The sequence below is a fragment of the Ostrea edulis genome, chromosome 4 (genome assembly GCF_947568905.1).
Source record: "Ostrea edulis chromosome 4, xbOstEdul1.1, whole genome shotgun sequence".
Taxonomy (NCBI): Eukaryota; Metazoa; Mollusca; class Bivalvia; order Ostreida; family Ostreidae; genus Ostrea; species Ostrea edulis.
Window position 1 is genome coordinate 88,549,850 of NC_079167.1, and position 21,741 is coordinate 88,571,590.

Here is a 21,741-nt window from a genome sequence, read left to right on the forward strand (position 1 = left end):
CTGATGTACATACACTGTATAAGGTGATTAATCCCTGATGTACATACATTGTATCTGGTGATTAATCCCTGATGTACATACACTGTATCTGGTGATTAGTCCCTGATGTACATACACTGTATCTGGTGATTAATCCCTGATGTACATACACTGTATATGTTCTGGTGATTAATCCCTGATGTACATACACTGTATCTGGTGATTAATCCCTGATGTACATACATTGTATCTGGTGATTAATCCTTGATGTACATACACTGTATCTGGTGATTAGTCCCTGATGTACATACACTGTATCTGGTGATTAGTCCCTGATGTACATACACTGTATATGTTCTGGTGATTAGTCCCTGATGTACATACACTGTATGTGGTGATTAATCCCTGATGTACATACACTGTATCTGGTGATTAATCCCTGATGTACATACACTGTATCTGGTGATTAGTCCCTGATGTACATACACTGTATATGTTCTGGTGATTAGTCCCTGATGTACATACACTGTATATGTTCTGGTGATTAGTCCCTGATGTACATACACTGTATCTGGTGATTAGTCCCTGATGTACATACATTGTATCTGGTGATTAGTCCCTGATGTACATACACTGTATATGTTCTGGTGATTAATCCCTGATGTACATACACTGTATCTGGTGATTAATCCCTGATGTACATACACTGTATCTGGTGATTAATCCCTGATGTACATACACTGTATCTGGTGATTAATCCCTGATGTACACACACTATATATGTTCTGGTGATTAATCCCTGATGTACATACACTGTATATGTTCTGGTGATTAATCCCTGATGTACATACACTGTATCTGGTGATTAATCCCTGATGTACATACACTGTATATGTTCTAGTGATTAATCCCTGATGTACATACACTGTATCTGGTGAGTAATCCCTGATGTACATACACTGTTCATGTTGTGGTGATTAATCCCTGATGTACATACACTGTATCTGGTGATTAATCCCTGATGTACATACATTGTATCTGGTGATTAATCCCTGATGTACATACACTGTATATGTTCTGGTGATTAATCCCTGATGTACATACACTGTATCTGGTGATTAATCCCTGATGTACATACATTGTATCTGGTGATTAATCCCTGATGTACATACACTGTATATGTTCTGGTGATTAATCCCTGATGTACATACATTGTATCTGGTGAGTAATCCCTGATGTACATACACTGTATCTGGTGATTAATCCCTGATGTACATACACTGTATCTGGTGATTAATCCCTGATGTACATACACTGTATATGTTCTGGTGATTAGTCCCTGATGTACATACATTGTATCTGGTGAGTAATCCCTGATGTACATACACTGTATCTGGTGATTAATCCCTGATGTACATACACTGTATCTGGTGATTAATCCCTGATGTACATACACTGTATATGTTCTGGTGATTAATCCCTGATGTACATACACTATATCTGGTGATTAATCCCTGATGTACATACACTGTATCTGGTGATTAATCCCTGATGTACATACACTGTATCTGGTGATTAGTCCCTGATGTACATACACTGTATATGTTCTGGTGATTAGTCCCTGATGTACATACACTGTATATGTTCTGGTGATTAGTCCCTGATGTACATACACTGTATCTGGTGATTAATCCCTGATGTACATACACTGTATATGTTCTGGTGATTAGTCCCTGATGTACATACACTGTATATGTTCTGGTGATTAGTCCCTGATGTACATACACTGTATCTGGTAATTAATCCCTGATGTACATACACTGTATCTGGTGATTAGTCCCTGATGTACATACACTGTATCTGGTGATTAGTCCCTGATGTACATACACTGTATATGTTCTGGTGATTAGTCCCTGATGTACATACACTGTATATGTTCTGGTGATTAGTCCCTGATGTACATACACTGTATCTGGTGATTAGTCCCTGATGTACATACACTGTATCTGGTGATTAGTCCCTGATGTACATACACTGTATATGTTCTGGTGATTAATCCCTGATGTACATACACTGTATCTGGTGATTAATCCCTGATGTACATACACTGTATCTGGTGATTAATCCCTGATGTACATACACTGTATCTGGTGATTAATCCCTGATGTACATACACTGTATATGTTCTGGTGATTAATCCCTGATGTACATACACTGTATCTGGTGATTAGTCCCTGATGTACATACACTGTATCTGTTCTGGTGATTAATCCCTGATGTACATACACTGTATCTGGTGATTAGTCCCTGATGTACATACACTGTATCTGTTCTGGTGATTAATCCCTGATGTACATACGCTGTATCTGGTGATTAGTCCCTGATGTACATACACTGTATATGTTCTGGTGATTAGTCCCTGATGTACATACACTGTATATGTTCTGGTGATTAATTCCTGATGTACATACACTGTATCTGGTGATTAATCCCTGATGTACATACACTGTATCTGGTGATTAGTCCCTGATGTACATACACTGTATATGTTCTGGTGATTAGTCCCTGATGTACATACACTGTATATGTTCTGGTGATTAGTCCCTGATGTACATACACTGTATATGTTCTGGTGATTAGTCCCTGATGTACATACACTGTATATGTTCTGGTGATTAGTCCCTGATGTACATACACTGTATGTGGTGATTAATCCCCGATGTACATACACTGTATATGTTCTGGTGATTAGTCCCTGATGTACATACACTGTATATGTTCTGGTGATTAGTCCCTGATGTACATACACTGTATCTGGTGATTAATCCCTGATGTACATACACTGTATCTGGTGATTAATCCCTGATGTACATACACTGTATATGTTCTGGTGATTAATCCCTGATGTACATACACTGTATCTGGTGATTAGTCCCTGATGTACATACACTGTATCTGTTCTGGTGATTAATCCCTGATGTACATACACTGTATCTGTTGATTAGTCCCTGATGTACATACACTGTATCTGTTCTGGTGATTAATCCCTGATGTACATACACTGTATCTGGTGATTAGTCCCTGATGTACATACACTGTATATGTTCTGGTGATTAGTCCCTGATGTACATACACTGTATATGTTCTGGTGATTAATCCCTGATGTACATACACTGTATCTGGTGATTAATCCCTGATGTACATACACTGTATCTGGTGATTAGTCCCTTATGTACATACACTGTATATGTTCTGGTGATTAGTCCCTGATGTACATACACTGTATGTGGTGATTAATCCCCGATGTACATACACTGTATATGTTCTGGTGATTAGTCCCTGATGTACATACACTGTATATGTTCTGGTGATTAATCCCTGATGTACATAAACTGTATATGTCGGGGTACACAGGGGCCTGTTACCAGCTGGTTACATGGAGGCCGCTTATGTTTTGATTGATCAAACACCAATAGTTGGCTACAACTTTATAACAAAGGGGTGATTAAAAGATCAATACAATTAAATCATTGATTTGAGTGGCTAGAAATTGAAGAAAAAAACCCCCCCCAAACGTGACAAGCTAAAATAAGTGAAATACAGAACGTAATTATAAAAATTTACATTTGTAGGTTAGGTGTCTTGTATACTGACCAATATGTAAAACCCCGATATTTTCAGGTAGTCAAGTGAACTAAAAACAATGATACCTCTTTTCAATAAAATTTATTCATGGTTTCTAAATTTGCGGATTTGTCTAGACCGTGAATATTTTCACCACGAGTTATTTTCTTCTTATACAGTAAGATGGTTGTACCCGACAAAGGTTGCTACGGCATGTACTTATCTCATTCCAAGGTCATTAGAACAATACCATGCAACGATCATTTCCAAGTGTTATTTAGACAATGCCTTGGTCAAAAGCTCTGCGAGGCAGGTCATTCCCTTGCAATGTAGGCGTGAATAAAATAAAAGTGTATATTCCTTTATTTTATGCGGGTACTTAATATGATGAAATGACTCCTATACGTTGAACCGCGTGAACATGAATTTGTGTGTTGTTCTTGCATGTATTTTAATGACAGAAAAATAGAAGTGAATAACTTTATTTTACTAGTGATGCTTGCTGCGAAATTACGTGATAATTTAGAAATCTACAGTATCTAGCTACATGTAAATACAGATTTATCGAAATATACTGCCTTTAGTGTCTACAAGCTTTTTCTATCAAGTCCCCTAGTGATCTTGACTTTTTGAGATTCTTGATAACAAAGCTATATAAGAATAATGAAGTAACAAATCAATCAATCAAAAGATGCAGGTTCTAGCGAGTGTCTACACAAGCGCACACATGGGACTGGTCCCACTACTATGTCCCTTATTGCACTGTATAATAAAGGGATCAAAAATGTTTTATCTGGGGCATATCCTTACAGAATGCAAATGGTGCATATGACACAATGCTGTGGTCTCGACTCCAAACCAAGGTCGATGAGAATTATATGTCGTATGTCGGAGTATATTGATTTGTACAGATGTGTCTTGATCCAATCTCAAGGTAAGGACAATGTTGCAGTCATTTGTATAAAATGAATTCTTTATCCAGGTCGTATCTTTACAACAGAGAAAGATAAGCTATTACTGGATGTGTTCTAATCCTGATCAAAGGTCATTTAATTAATGTAAAGGTCACATGAGAACTTCCATGTTAATCAGATTAACTATTTTGCAACTCAAGTTTTGAACAAACTTGAATCTTCATTATATAAGGAATGTTTCATACAAGTTTTGACTTTTGTGGTTTTTCACTATTTCTGAATTATCTTCCCTTGGCAGAAGGCCTGACTCTTCATTTGAACAACATTGAATCCACTATAGGTAAGGATGCTTTGTAGCAAGTTTGGTTAAAATTGGTCCAGTGGTTCTGGATAAATCAAAAATGCTTATGGCCAGGTGGTGTTTCCTGACCCGAAACAAGGTCAAATAGACAGAGCCAAGGTCATAGATAAAACAAAATTTGAAATTTATCATCTTTACATATACAACTTAATATGGAATTGAAGATGCAGTTGAGCTTGTTGGAGTGACCTTGGAATGGAGAAATAAAATGGTGCGTATCAACAATCGATGAATAACCGTGATTGACACTTAAATAGACCCTCTCCTTCCTGAAATTTTCAACATAAATATGTGACATTACATCTTTTTAATACATAAATAATATCTGTACAATAATAAGATGAATGAGATGGATCAATTGTCTAGAACACACACGGGGTTGTCGTACACCATCTGCAGGTTCACTTTTGGTCCGATGAGTGTTCGGATATCATCTATTTTGTATTTAATCATGGTTGGCCTGCAAAAATAAAAAAAAATTCAATAAATGATTTCAGCGACTCAAATGCCATGTCTCGCCTTTTCAAAAGCGTAGCTCAACAGAATGGGAAATAACTCTTTTAAGCATTATTCTGTTCACATTATTAGATTTATAAACAATGACAGGCAAAAATATTCCTCACATTATCACCAGTATGAGATCGACTTTACCCATGTGAGATTTTTCTGTCTCACACTGCTGCGACGTCATTTGATTGTGACGTCATATATTTTCTATGATTTACGTTATACGGTGAATATTTACGTTACACGGTGAAGTACATGTAAAAATATTTTGCATTGTTATCTTTAAACTTTAATGTAGTATAGCTTTCTGGTGGACAACCTTGGGTTTTTTAGTTTACACTTACAGTGTAAACCATTTTCGGGTATGCTCTTTCTGGCTATCTAATTAGCATCGATGTTCAAATGAGGATTTTGATAATTTAGAATTTTGTCAAAGTTCCTAAATTTATGCACTAAACTGTAAGTAAAATGTGAGAAAAATAACCCTTCATTATTTACTCGTGTGGGATAGGGAAATTCCACCTCTGAAACAAGATTCGCAAAAGGCAAAGCCTCGTCCTATACTGCGAATCTTGTCCCCTTGGTGGAATTTCCCTATCCCACACTCGTACTAATGAAGGATTCTATAAGTCTTGGGCCATATGTGGAATACAGTATTGTTCAATGTTTCAGCCTGAAGTTGAATTAATAAATGGAGATTTTAAAAGATCACTTTAAAAAATGCTTTCCTTCATGGATGCAATAAATCAACTTTTTAAAACAAACTGCAATTCTTATTGACATCAAATTCTAAGGTTACAGATAAAACTTGAGAATAAAAGCATCTGGGATAACTTCTAGGGCTAATGACTCAATGACTAGAATTCACCTCTCAAGTGATAAGCCCCAGGCTATGACGGAGACGTTTTCAGGTAGACCCATTGGAAGCAACATTTCAGGTCGGAAAATCCCAGAGTTTCCAATTTCTACCCATTTCTTCAGTCCTGGAGGTACAAAAGAAAAGTAAATTGAAAGAAAGATAATGGAGGTGCAAGAGTGTTGTCATAAGTAAGTTGTACATGGATGAGTCTCTTTAACTTGAGTTGTTTCATAAAGCATTTTGCAGGTTGAAAAGATTTGGGATCACAAGCAGATCAACAGTGATCTTGCCTCATTTTGAAACCAAGAAGAAAAATTGTGACTGTTTTTATGTTTTGAATTTCTCATTACATGTGCAGTAGACATTTTATTAGACATTTGAAACATTTAAAAATATTTCAGGACAGGAGGATTAAGACTTGCATAATAGACCTATTAAAATCTATTTTACACCGTCCTGTATGTTATGTCACAATGCTTGTAACGTTAGTTTCAATAGAGATAAATCACAACATATCTAAGTGTAACTCTCAATAGAGATAAATTACAACATATCTAAGTGTAACTCTCAATACAGATAAATTACAACATATCTAAGTGTAAATTTCAATAGAGATAAATCACAACATATCTAAGTGTAACTTTCAATACAGATAAATTACAACATATCTAAGTGTAAATTTCAATAGAGATAAATTACAACATATCTAAGTGTAACTCTCAATAGAGATAAATTACAACATATCTAAGTGTAAATTTCAATAGAGATAAATCACAACATATCTAAGTGTAACTTTCAATAGAGATAAATTACAACATATCTAAGTGTAACTCTCAATACAGATAAATTACAACATATCTAAGTGTAAATTTCAATAGAGATAAATCACAACATATCTAAGTGTAACTTTCAATACAGATGAATTACAACATATCAATGCTTTATTACGTGTCTCCTAAAAACAATTATTTCGTTGCTAAAATTCATGCACCGGTCGATAAAATTTGTAATACATTACTTTCACAGGATAATTCTTTTTAAACAAACATTTTTGCAAATTCTGCAGACCCACAAAAAATTGGTAAAACTCAATCTACTGCAATAAATGAGCAGATTTACCCCGTAGTCTTACAGCCAGAACAAGCACCTGCCACTCTGTAATGGTTCCTTACCTTCATGATAACTGAATATTTCCATGCTGGGTTCTGTATAGGGGTTGTAGGCAGGTTTGAAACGGAGTTTGGTGATACCTAATTTTTTGAAAAATTCCTGAATGATTCCCATTAGGTCCCCTAATGTGAGTCCGTAGTCAGTGACAGACCCTTCGATTTGATGAAATTCCGCTAAATGTGTGTCATCTACGTTCTCATTTCGAAATACCCTGTCTATTGAGAAGTACTTCACTGGTGTGAACTCTTCCTACAAAAATGATATTCAAGGTTTATACACCTGGCCTGGCAAGTAAATTGTCTATGCACAACTATATAGACATCAGCATCACAGGTTAATTATGATGAAGAATCAACTGTAAGGTCAGACATAAACAACATTCAACAGGGATTTTCAAAAACAGGAGGCAGGGAAGGAAATTATTTTTTGTCTGTTCTAAAGTGATTTCATGACTTACTGTAGATTCCTTATTTTATGTGAGTACAGTGAAACTTCTCCAAACCCTGAAAACCTGACATCGGCCACTTTATACTTAATATCGCATTAACATGAATTCGTGTGTTCTTTTTTAATCAACAGTTCTTACATGCAAGTTAGCAACAGAAAATTAAAAGTGAGTAATTATATTTCGCGAGTGATGCCTCAGATGAGATTACGTGATAATAAATTCCCTCGTGTATATTTAGGAATCTACAGTATTATAGCACACTCATAGAGTTAGAGGGGGGTGGGGGTGGGGGATTCTTGTTAGGCCTTTTACACTTGTGTCACTCTTCTGAATTTGTGTAAGACCAAACCTGATCTCAATTTTAATCTCCAAGTCAAAGAAATATCAAGAAAAGAAAATTCTTCACATTTTTATATGATATACTTCTGTATTAAGTGGGGTTCTTATCATTTAAACACTCGGCCATTAATTCCAAACAAATAGATCAAGACTTTTGATTTTGGCCTCATTTCATGTTCAAATTGCGGAGCAGAATGTCTCTGACAAAAGTAGTAATGGAGGATTTGCGCTGTAATACATGTACATTACAGTCAAAAAACAAAGCATTTGAAACAGTATCTCTAATGTTTTTCTGGTTTTGAACTTTCATGCTATATGTACTTTAGATGGATTTTGACAACTTCTCTAACGACGTAATACAGAACTAAACTGCCACCTGTTGGGCTAACTGGTACAACATCCTGGCCGAGTTGGCGGTGGTATGTGTCCTTAAAATGTTCTTTTCTGCTTCCTCTATCTTCCAGTCCACTTTATACCTTCAAAGTAAACCAGTGCAATTTATTCCTTCTTCTCTATACCATTGGAATAAATCAGAGCAATTTATACCTCTAACAGAAATTCAGTCCATTCTATACCTTTGAAGTAAACTAATGCATTACATATCTTTATAAATTTTAAAAGGCAAACCACTCCACAATATACTTTAATAAAAATGAACCAGTCTACCTTATATCTTTACGAATGTAACCCACTTCTTTTTATACCTTTATCAAAAATGGACCAGTCCACTTAACATCTTCCTAAAAGAGGACCAGTTCATTTTATTCCTTTACCAGTCAATTCACATCTTTAGTGTGGACTAACACATCATTACAATTTTTACAACAGACGTACACATCTACGGCAAAAATAAAATCAGAAATGACTACATCCTTTGTTCTTTCCAAATTTATCACTTGTATGTATATGTCAGTGGATTAAGGGGTTAAAATGGTAATCTGGAGACTGTGCAGTCAAGTCCCACAGGGGCTTTAAACTTATCTCTCTTTAATAATATAATTCTATACTAACATTTTGGTGTTATGGTGTGATTTTCAAAAACTGTTACTTACTGGTTGAAGAGCGATAAATAAATAGTGAGATGCCTGCCGCTTTCTGTCTATCATTAAGTCATGCTCACAGTGGCTTTGTATCATTATTCGTAAAATTCTTGAAATTGTGCACAACTTTTGAGGCTCTTGACTACATTCTCATATTCTAATTACATGTTTAAAGAGAATTCAGCACCAATTAATGAAAATTAATAATCAAGGAAAAGTCTTTGGATTGTTGGTGAGGGTGATATGAATATTGGTTTTTTAACAAATTTAAATATGCTTCTTTTAAACAAAAGTCACACATTTCACAAAATTCAAACACTGAGAGTGCTGACTGTTAGTGCCAATTCAAGATTGTTAATACGTTGTATACCACAGCACTTATGATGCTAATTCAGGGTTGTTTTAAAATATACCACAGCACCGACTTCATGAATTCATGATTGTGTAAAATAGTCTGACCTACAAACCCACTAAATTTGGTATAATAATATCTGAATTAATACTGATAAGGGTTTTAATTTCGTGGGGCTAAAATTTCATGGGTTTTATTGCTCGATATTTCATGATGGTTTAAATTCTGCAGATAAACCCCTTAGAATATTTAATGTTTACTTACAATTACTTTGAGCAGCACTTTCTGATAGGTTTATTTTTGTAATCATGAATATAATCACGAATACAGCGAAAATAAAACTCAAGTGAATGTTTTCCCCTTTACAGCACCTGCAAAACATAAAACAAAGGAAGATCCCTCTGCCTCTGGATGCTTACCCTTGTGAGCCGTGCCCCCCTTCAGAGTGGATTTTCTTCACTCGATACAAATAATCCATTGGAAATTCGTGTGCAGTTCTTGGTTCTGAAACAAGAAACCATGGACAAATGTGACAATCTTATAAACTTTGGTAAACATACTGTATGTGTACTTGAATTGAAGAGATCAATGTGTGAGCTCCTTTGGTTTTGCTGCTGAAATAAGAAGGCTAATTCATAGTTTGTGCTAATCTAAAAATTTTCTGAAATCTAATTGGTCAGATCTTGGTCACATGATGCCATGAAAAAACTGTATCATGCAAGAAAAATCCATATTGAGCGAGTAATTAATTGTCAGGTTCGACTTGCAATAATTCAGAACAGTTGTTTTCAATTATTCTTAAAGAAAAGGAAAGACATTTGACTAAGTTGTATGATATAGACCCCCACATATACAGTTAGAGGTCTTCGACGTGATAAATTCGTTACACAGTTAGCTAGTGACCTGATACTGAAAAATACATGGTGTGAAAAGAAAACCCGTATGGGGCTCGGCTTTGCCTCGCCCAATACGGGTTTTCTTTTCACACCATGTATTTTTCAGTATAAGGTCACTAACTAACCGTGTAACTAATAGTATATACATTTATCTGAGATGAAGAATGTGTGTTGTACCTGGCAGGTTGTTATTATTTACCTACCTGATATGAAGAAGATGTCGTGTGCGTCCCTGGCAGAATGTAATTGTTTACCTACCTGAGATGAAAAAGGTGTCATGTGCATCCCTGGCAGAATGTTGTTGTTTACCTACCTGAGATGAAGAAAGTGTCGTGTGCGTCCCTGGCAGGATGTTGTTGTGGCTGAAACAGAGAGTCAAAGTTCCAGAAGCAGCTCTCCACAAAGTTCTGGGTTGGCATCTCAGTGAAGCTGAAAACACAACTAAATCTATTTAGTAATGGTAAAAATATTGGCATCTCAGTGAAGCTAAAAACACAACTAAATCTATTTAGTAATAGTAAAAGTATTGGCATCTCAGTGAAGCTAAAAACACAGCTAAATCTATTTAGTAATGGTAAAAGTATTTCATATTTTTTCATATGTTAGCACTTGTGCCTTAGTATTTTCACAAATAAAATTCATTTCTTATATTAACATTCTACTTTCATTTCTGTTGGAATTCCCAGGCATTAAAATAGACGTACTATATTTATCAGTAATTGATATCAAGTATCCAGGGAGTAATTATTATATGGAATTAATATTATATCACATTATTTTGTTGGTCGTAAGTACCATATCTAGGATATTACTTGCAAATATAACATTGTTTTTGTTTCCACTTTAATAAATAATTTCTTTCGATAGTTTTTGTATTTACCACATTTACATATTTTTAAAGAGAAGCTGCTTTTAATACATTTTGTCGTCTTCATCAATGACTGCAAGTCCGATCTGTCCCACTTAGGCAAAGTTCCACTAAATGCACCTCCTACACAGAAAAGCTTGTATCTCGAAACTGGCACATCCATTCCTCATATTCAATATTTTGAGATCTAATTGTTTCTTATGAATACATGTATGTAGCTTTTCATGTCAATTTGAGAGGTCAGTGATTCCAGTGAGATATAAATACATTGACACAGTACAGGTGATCTGACCCCTACAGATGAACTTCAGTTTCAAAATTACAAGTAAGAAGAAAATAAATACAATGTGTAAGTGCAGGGTATCATTACTAAAAAATATCACATGGTACGAATAAATACGAAGATCAAAGTTTTCATAATGCTCTAACACAATGCAGCATGTTATTCACATGTGTGCTCATCACACAGCAGATTCAACAAAAACTAATTATCTAATGCTTGAGGATAGGCAGGACACTGATCACATGACTGAAATACATCACAGCAGAGACCCCACGTCATGATAGTGGCTGTCTTTGCTGTGCTAGCTATGACATCATAATCTACTAAAATAAGTTACACTGTATAGTAGGCTGTGATGTCAGCTGTTGAGTACTACATGATGCTTCAGTGATAAGGTCCTCAAACCTGCAAAAATTGGAAAATCACAGGACACGTTTTCAAGGGGGGTGAGGTCCTTAAATTTCTCCACCAGTTCCTCAATTCTGATGGAAGAATTCAGAATAAATTTGTTATTTTGAATTTTGGAATATTGATAACCGTTGAGGGTACACTTTAACTGTATAAAAGGCAGTTAAAGTAGTGAAAGTGCACAAAGTTCAATCTAATGTAGTAAATTTTTTCCTATGTATATATTTTATTATTGAACAATGGTATCGCATTCCAAATCACTCACCCCATTTCAAGAAAGATCTGTCTGTACTGTGCCCTGACCTTGAGGAGAGGGTGAAGGTGACCTGCTGCAGGGGGTAACCCAAGAGCATCAAAATTGTACTCCTTAAAGGTTTTAGTTTTCCATGATCCACTACAAAACAAAAAATACATCAAATAGAACCAATATAGTATTACATGTGTTCCTAAACACATACTAAAAATCAGCTAATATCTGCATGCAGCTAAAGTTGAAGCACAGCAAAACAAGAGACCCATGGGTCTCAATGCTTACTTGAACCAACACAAGAATAATGATTCAAACTTAAAATTGAATTTAAAAAAAAAAATTCAATACAGCAGTGATTGGGAAGGCCATGCGCCCTGCGCCATAGTCCCATTCAGGTGAAAATTGGCGAATTAAATTATCTAATCCATGTGCCAAAGTGCGCATTCATTATCGATTGTAACTTACGTTTTTTTCTCTAGAATGAATTGGGTACGACTTACTTATTTTTGTACTTTCATTTTTAATTCTTATGTATTCTGATACACCGAATCTCATTGGTTGAAGCAATACAAATCAAAATAGATAACCAATAAACTATTTCCTCTTACACCACATCTCATCATGTCTTCTCATGCTTATACTTTAGCGTTTAAGCTTCGGAAGTCCAAAGACAGATATAGAAACGACAAAAAGTGAAAAAAAAAAAAACAAATAAAAAAAACCCTGAGAGACTGTCTTCTAATACCAATGCCAATAAAAGCAATGATACCGGTGAGAAGGGGACATTGAAACAAAGAAGAAAAATTTTCAAGAGCGGTGGAAATGATTGTGGTCATGGTTCAGAGTTTCAATTAAAACAATAATGTTCCACTGCACATTTGCTATTTATTGAAAATGGTCATTCAAAATATGTTGATGGCCCATTAAATCTAAAAATGGCCCATTGAAAACTTGAACCGTGGGGCCATAGTCCCATAGGCCATTTTGGCCTTCCCAATCACTGAATACAGATATATAATCTGTATTTTTACCATCATTTCCTAAGTTAAATTGAAATTCTTTATAATTCGATAATGTACCTCAGATTATTTCATTAATTAAGTTTTGACTTGTTTTTAAATTTTCTTGCATCCTACAATTTTTTGCCACATCCAGGATCTTGCATTATGGAGAACCCAAGATATGCAGATATAACACATTACAGATATAATGAAATCAATGTATTTGCTGTAACTGTGTTTTACTGTATACCTCTGTATCACTTCAGTAATTAGGTACATACAATTATACCTCAACATTTCAGTAATCACATTTACAGTAAAACATGCTTACATTGAAATGCTTGGGAAGAACAATTTTGATTCATTATAAACATAATTCGTTATATCCAATAAGTTCATAATGTATTTTAAAACTACAGGGAATGAAAATCACTTTACTGTAAGTGTGAATTCATTATAAGCGTGTTTGCTGTAACTGTGTTTTACTGCATGAAATTATATAGAGAATTAATCAATTATTATGAAATTTACCTCTGTATCATTTCAGGTGTCAGATCTACTTCAGCCTTGCTGATGGACAGGGTAAAGTTGCTTCCCTTTGACACTTTGTAACCAACTACCTTTCTGTAACATGAAAATAGTGAAATATTGAAGTACATTATATCACAAATTAAGAGCACTCGTCTTCAATCAAATTATTCGAGCATTAAATCATATTCTCCCTCAGACCTACAGTTAGAATGCACTCAGAGCCATACTTATATATATACATGTCTAAAGAAAACTCTACTGCCTACTGAAAAATACCACAAAGTTAAATACTTTATTCGAACTTAACTTGATCTATGAGTGACATATGATACTAACACTTCAGTGATCAATTTTCTCTTTTTAAAGTCAGCTTTCTGGTTATCAGGGACATCTCCGGAATCACTGGCTGCGAACTTTACCATGCATTCCTGCACGGAGTCTTTGATACAGTCCGCCTGTAATTATTTCAATATAAACTTTAAACAACTAAGCGATCAAAGAGCAGTAACTTATTTCACAAATATCTCATAAGAATGTGATCAAAATTTGCGATCTGTTGTGAAGTGGTCCCTATTTGCAGTATTCGAAATCAACACTTCTCTGTCGCCTTGTAACCAACAAATATGCTACAGCCACATGTAGTTTGCAGTTCATGTAATCTGTAGTTAATGTTGTAAACTTTCTTTTTTGAAATTTCCTTCTTTATAAGCTGTCTTGCTGTTATGCCCTCTGGGCCCCAAATTGGAATAAACTTATCTTATCTATTCATGAGGTTCTGTAATTGAAATTCTAGTCTGTGTTCCGAATGTCAAAAAAATATACAGTATTCGACTTATCAATGGAAAATATAACTACACCTGTATCATCAAAATTCTGTATAATTATCTATAAAAATGTCATCTTCTATATGAAGCATTCCCTCAGAGATCATTTTACTTGTACTGTTATCAGTCATGGCAGCCTTGTGGTTAAGGCGTTTATTTCACAACCAAGCAGTCTCGAATTTGATTTTCGATCCCAGTCCCACGTCAATCCTAACACATTTATCATAGGTACATTGTAGTCATTGTTGCTTTGTCAACTGCCTGACATTAGGAGTGAGAGCCAAGGTTCTTTTGGATATGACCTTAAAAATGGAGGTCCTGTGTCAAAGTTGGTGTTGAGACGATAAAGAACCCTCACTGCTATGAATGGCCTTGAGTGCCTCACTGCTATGGATGGCCTTGAGTGCCTCACTGCTATGGATGGCTTTGAGTGCCTCACTGCTATGGATGGCCTTGAGTGCTTCACTGCAATGGATGGCCTTGAGTGTCGTGCATAAATAAAAATTTGAGGCACTTCACCTACAGCCGGTGATGTCTCTATATAAAAATTAGGACACCCAGCCCAAAAGTCCACTGTTGTTGAGCTATTTGCAAATAGAGCTCTGTTTATTCTAAACTAATACATGTTTATTTCGTGTCCACTCTATTACATACTAACCTTTCTGAAAACTTTAGGTCCACCTGTACAACTTTTATCCATGGCTATCCATCCCGCCTGCATCGCCTTGCTGAACCCTATTTTGGCATTAGGTACCACTTTCTGTAAAATATGTAATAAGGTAAGAGATCAACTGAGTGCATGGCTAGGGAACAAGGTACATAAAGAAATGTCCATCAGGCACTTCATATTGGAGTTCATTGCCTTACAGATACATCAGGATATATTTCAAAATGAGCTATCAGAAAATTAAAACTTTAGGTCATCATGACCTACTTGTGCACCCCAACACTCAATTCCTACCAAGATAAAAATTTCACACACAATTGACATTGTAGTTTTCAAGAAGTCTAAAGAGTACAATTGTTAATGGACGATGAAAGACGTCAGACAAAGACCAAAAACATACAGGTCATTCAGGTGACCTAAAAATCCTGGTTAATTGTACTGCAAGAGTTGCCCATCTTGTTAATATATATGTCCACTGTGTAGATCAAAATCAAAGGAAATACATGTTTTGTTCCATGTGGTGCATACCATAATTTCAGCTTGAGCAATGCCTTCTGGTGGTACTGCGTTGAATACCCTTGCCTCGTGGCTTCCATTTGCTGCCACATCTTTGCCTTCATCTGTTAATTCCCAGTGTTTTACTGTATATTGCACAACACTGACAACCTAAAATGTATAAATCCATGGATTATATAATCATAGTAATTAAATTGGTATATTGAAGTATGGGCTTTATGTCTATTTCTGGATCATTGCCAGTTTTGGATAAAAAAAAAAAAAAATGATTTAAAGAAATTATGATATTGTCTCTTCCATTATACATAATGATTATTAATTGCAGGATGTCTATCTTTTGCTCTCAGGAATGTGTTGGTCTAATAGGTCTTATTTATCAACATTCTATAAAGTCATGTTGGTCATTTACATGCTCGAAGTATACACCATTTTGTTGACAATCCACAGTTTTCATAATATCACAAAGACTGTAAAACATTAGTACATTTTATCTAAATGTAATTCAACATTAAATCGACAAATTATATTTGCAATACAAATGCAATCAAGAGTGCATGATCCAGCTAAAACAGGTCCGCCCATTTCAGATCTCTGTTTACTGCTCTAATCTTATTAGATTTACTAACTCATCTGCATTGGAAATAATTTAACTGTTATAAACATATAAACTCAATTCATGACATGCATCTGCATGATAATGTGATTGGTAATTCAATGTTGAGGGATTTTAGCTACCCTGGCTATTGCAACTTCCATTGATGATCAGTGAGTGAGTTATAACTTAATAAATTAGTTACGTTCATTTAATATTTTGGCACTTTGCCATAATGCTATAAATGTTTTCCCTTAAATTTCATCTTTGAGCAAATCTGATTTGTTGTAGAGAATAATGATCAAAATGACTAGGATTTGGAAGTGGTGGCATGATTAAAAAATCAAAAACCTATACTTTGTTAACAAATAGAGTGAAAATTTATATTTTTTCAATTTATATATCAAGTATAACAAGAGGTACTGTGAGCAATGTTCACTAAGAATACCCCCCGCTTACCCCAATCTCCCAAAGGGTGTTGTTAATAGGTATAAATTACCTCTTTCCTGAGTGTCAAAATATGGTATGCCTTTGAAGAAGAAAATGGCAGATATAGTCCAAACACAAATCTATGGCATAAACCTATAATTTTGACCTTGAGATCAAAGGTCAAGGTCATAAAGAGGTAATGAATGTACATGACACATAGTCTCATGGTGATACACCCATGTCTTATGGTATGGCTATGTCAAAACCCTATAATCAATTTTGACCTTGAGGTCAAAGTTAAAGGTCATATAGAGGTCATGAAGGTACCTGACACATCGTCTCATGGTGATACACTCATGTGTCAAATATGGTATGCCTATGTCAAAGAACAAAGAAGTCATGGCCCTGACACGAATCCATTGTAAAAACCTTTAATTTTGACCTTGAGGTCAAGGTCATATGGAGGTCATGAAGGTACATGAAACATCATCTCATGGTGATACACTAATGTGTCAAATATGGTATGCCTATGTCAAAGAACAAAGAAGTTACGGCCCTGATACGAATCCATTGTAAAAAACCTTTAATTTTGACCTTGAGGTCAAGGGTCAATATCATATAGAGGTCATGAAGGTACTTGACACATCTTCTCATGGTGATCCACCTGTGTGCCAAATATGGTATGCCAAAGTCAAAGAACAAAGAAGTTGTGGCCAGGACACGAATCTGCACAGACAGACAGACGGACAGACAAACTGATTCCTACATACCCCCCCGAACGTATAATAATAGGGGGCGAAAGCGACACAAAGGGGCACGAGAGCAGAGCTCTCCCTATAGGTAACACATATACCGTATTCGTCCTATTGAGCACCCCTACCTCTATAAGCGCCCCTTGGGACTTTTTTCAACTCTCAAAAATTAAGAGTCCCCTTTGAAATACAGTACTACTCACCTTTCTGATAATAGAGTTTTTAATCTTTCTAATAATCTTGGTTCTGCACTTAATTTCCTAATACACGGTATCTCTAGTCCACCAATACCGGTATCATAGGAGTAGCAATAGTTTCCATTTACAATGCATTTCAAAGTCCCCCCCATGTTTTAAAAAGAATGCTACAACTTTACTTATTTTTCGAGGCACGTGTCCAACTACTGCACCGTCCTTTACAACAGCAATCGCATATTTATAGAGGGCGAAGCCCTCTCACGACCCGAAGGGCCATGAGAGCGGAGCTCTCCCTATAGGTAACACATATATACATGTTTAAAACGAAAATATAGAAAACTAATGGAAAATTAAACCAAACCTATGGAACTTGAAAATTTTGGTCCTAATGGCATCGTTTCGAATATTAGCACGTGGACATGTATTTCTCCATTTTGAATCTTGTGTACCCATGTTCACGCCATTCTGAGATGTTATATAAAATCCGTAAAAGCATGTAAATCTTTTTTTCTTAATAATATATAATCACTTCTCGATTAACACAATCGTACCGTACAGGTCTCCTAGTCCTATGTTTGTGAATTTGCTAAACACAGACGCTGAATATGACGTCACAATGCACTGTTTACATCAGTTGCATAGTGTTTCCCGCGTTCAATAAATAGGCGGATCAAATGTAAAAAATGAGGATGCTTTGATAAAGCTCTGTCCTCGTGCTTTAACTTCGGGGTGTTTTTTGTCCTGTCTAATGCCAATACTTTTTGCTTCGCCCTCTAACACGGTCACGCCATAAGACATATTACATAGGATTGTTGATCTTTCTTTTTGTTTCTCGAGTTTCTCCCTGGAATGGATCCCAGATATCTCTGTAAACATGAAATCCCCTATTGCAAGAACTATATTTGTACTCAGCCATAGTTGTACTGCGAAAGTGAAACCGAAAGTTTAGTAAATTGTTCGTGGTGATATGTTGACTTATCAAGAATTCTACATTAACATATTAAAATATTGAAAACAAATTGATTGATTGATTGATGTTTTCCGCCACACTCAACAATTTTTCAGTTATCTGGTGGTGCCCAGTTTTTATTGGTGGAGGAGAGAACCCAGATACAATGTACCTGGGAAGAGACCACCGACCTTCTGAAAGTAAACTGGGAAACTTTCTCACTTACCAGCGTGAGTGGGATTCGAACCCGCGCCGACCAGAGGTGAGAGTCTGTGTGATTATGAGCGCGATGCTCTACCCACTTGGCCACGGAGGCCCATTGCAAACAAAACCAATTGGATTACAACACATGCAAATTAAAAGATACAGTCCCTGAAACATTCTTCTTTCCCACTTGAACGGTGAGCGAACGGTGAACGAACGCAGAGTGAACGGTGAACGAACGTTGAACGCACGCTGAACGCAAAATGATCTATTTACTCGGAATGTTTCGCATTTTCCCCTGGGATTTTACTTATTTCATAATCAAGTAATAAAATACATGTACATGTACATGTACATTAATTAATAAAAAATTAAATAAACCGGAATTGTGATACAGCATATTTTACAGTTCTGGATATATTCAATGTAATATATTTTTGTACAAGTACCGAGTATACATGTATAAATTTCATGAAAGTATCGCAAATTGTACATTAATACACGCAACAGTCATACACAAACAAAAGCAAATTTCGTATGTACATTGTGTATACCATTAAATGTACAGATACATTTAATGCATGGGTATAATATATAAACAATGCATGTGAAAAGGAAAACACTATAGTCTACATGTGTAGTGACATCCAGAATTTACAGGTGCTCATGTATGGCTTCAAACTTTATGAACTTGATTGTTTGGGATACCTGTAATTAACAAACAAAACACCCCCAAAAGGAGTTAAGATATATGCAATAAACAAACAATACGGACGGTATACACTGTGTCAACACCTTAACACTCCTAACAGTATTAAATATTCCTACTTATATTTTGTGTCATTCATTTGTCGCAGCTACATCGACCCCGAGGAAATAATCAGTACAAAACTTTCTATTTTTATTATTGATGTGACCATAGATTGCAGTTAGATCGTGCAGTATTTGTATATATTTGATGTAGATCAAACTGTTTATTATACTGAACTACCCGTAAAATGTTTAAAGGCTAATGCAGAAACGTACCAGATAAACAATTACATCTTTGCATTAAGGACAAATGTTACAAAAGATATCAGTTTATTGACAATGTCTTTCATAAATATAGGTGTAAAATAGCCATATCAGTTTGACATTCTGACACGTACATACGGTACAATGTACATTATGTAGCATCGTTTGTTTTTATTTTTCAAAGTGGGGGGGGGGGGGGGGGGGGACCTGTTTAAAACTCTTGTCAAGCAATGCAAAATAATTATAATTTGTGCCCGAACTTGTAAATGCTAAATCGTGAACACAGGGGAAGAGGTTTTCATTACCTGAAACTGCCTTATTTTTTGAACTTGGGTTAAATTCATAACGACAAGCTCTTATATTCGTCTCTCATTTAGAATTGTTTTTAACAAAAGCTCAAATGAACCTTTCGGCATTCACAGTGGATAATCCTGACATTTTGTACTTCAAAATTAAATTTCTGATATAGTAAGTAAGTATCCTTCACTCTTACGCACACGTTCAACTTCCATTTTCGCCTTGCTATTAAGATTGGTCCTTTCACTTTGGTGTTCCGAATGACAATGAAAAAACTGAACGATGAACGAACGGTGAGCGCAAAACTGTGAACGGAGAGCGCACGGTGAACGAACGGTGAGTGAACGGAAAAATGGTAAAGTAGAACGTTTCAGGGACTGTATATATCACTCAGAAAGGTTATGTCAGGACCCTCTGTTGGAAACTTTTCAAACTTATACAATTCAAATTTAATGGGAATATTTCAGCATAGAGTACTAAATAACCCTCCCCCCCTCAATTTTCTAAGTACCCGGGGCACTCAGTAGGGCAAATACAGTATACATGTTTAAAAGGAAAATATAGAAAATTGACAAAAAATTAAACAATACGTATCTAACTTGAAAATTTTGGTCAAAATGGCGTAGATTTAAATACAAGCAGTTGGATAGGCATCATTTCAATTTTGTGTACCCAAGTTCATAAAATCTGCAAAAGTATGTAAACCATATTTTCTTAATCATATAAATACCCTTCGATTAACGCGATTGTACCACAGATGTCTCCTACGTTTGTGAATATGCTAAACACCGTCAGTGAATATGTCACACTGCACTGTTTACATCAATTGTGTAATATTTCCTGCGTTCAATGAAAAAGCGGATCAAACATCTAAAGTTAGTCGTGTAACAAGGTGTTAGGATGCTTTGATAGAGCTCTGTCCTCACACATTATAGTTGCTAACTTCAGGATATTTTTTGTCCTGCTATGGATATAGATGTACTAATGTCAATGCTTTTTGCTTCGTCCTCAAACACGGTTACGCCATAACTAAATATTAGATAACACAAACATACTAAGAAGTAACATATTTGCGCTGTATGCAAACACGAGAATGATTTAATCCAAATTTTCTCTATCCTTAATGTACAAAATATGCAAAAATATATATTTCTTTAAAAATCATAACTTTGGAAACCTTCGTGTGTTTATCTAGCAGATTTTTCTATGAAAAATATCGATTATAGGCGAAAAATACGCAATTAGGAAGTAGTATATCCATATGGCAATAATAAACTGTGGCATGGGTGTCATGTTGCATCATAACCTGCCAAATTGAAAACCTTACATCACCGAGAGACTGCAGACTCTTCACTGCACCCACAATCTTTTGATGATCCTCTGCAATGGAACTTGCCAGTTGTAGTGTATCTACCTCCCCTTGCTTACCGACTTCTGTCAACACAATTTGTGACAAGTCGCCCATGCTTT

General features: G+C 35.6%; 1 protein-coding gene across 1 annotated transcript; it reads right to left on the reverse strand.

Moving 5' to 3' along the window:
- Nucleotides 1-5,168: 5,168 nt before the first annotated feature.
- On the reverse strand, nt 5,169-21,736 carry LOC125668264 (phenylalanine--tRNA ligase alpha subunit-like). The gene is made up of 12 exons (XM_048902156.2): nt 21,599-21,736; nt 15,850-15,987; nt 15,313-15,414; nt 14,167-14,285; nt 13,831-13,923; nt 12,314-12,442; nt 10,803-10,918; nt 10,013-10,097; nt 8,578-8,677; nt 7,417-7,663; nt 6,254-6,368; nt 5,169-5,338 (listed from the first exon to the last, which is right to left on the reverse strand). Exons 1-12 carry the CDS (start codon nt 21,734-21,736, stop codon nt 5,233-5,235), a joined length of 1,488 nt encoding a protein of 495 aa, XP_048758113.2. The 3' UTR covers nt 5,169-5,232.
- Nucleotides 21,737-21,741: the final 5 nt, after the last annotated feature.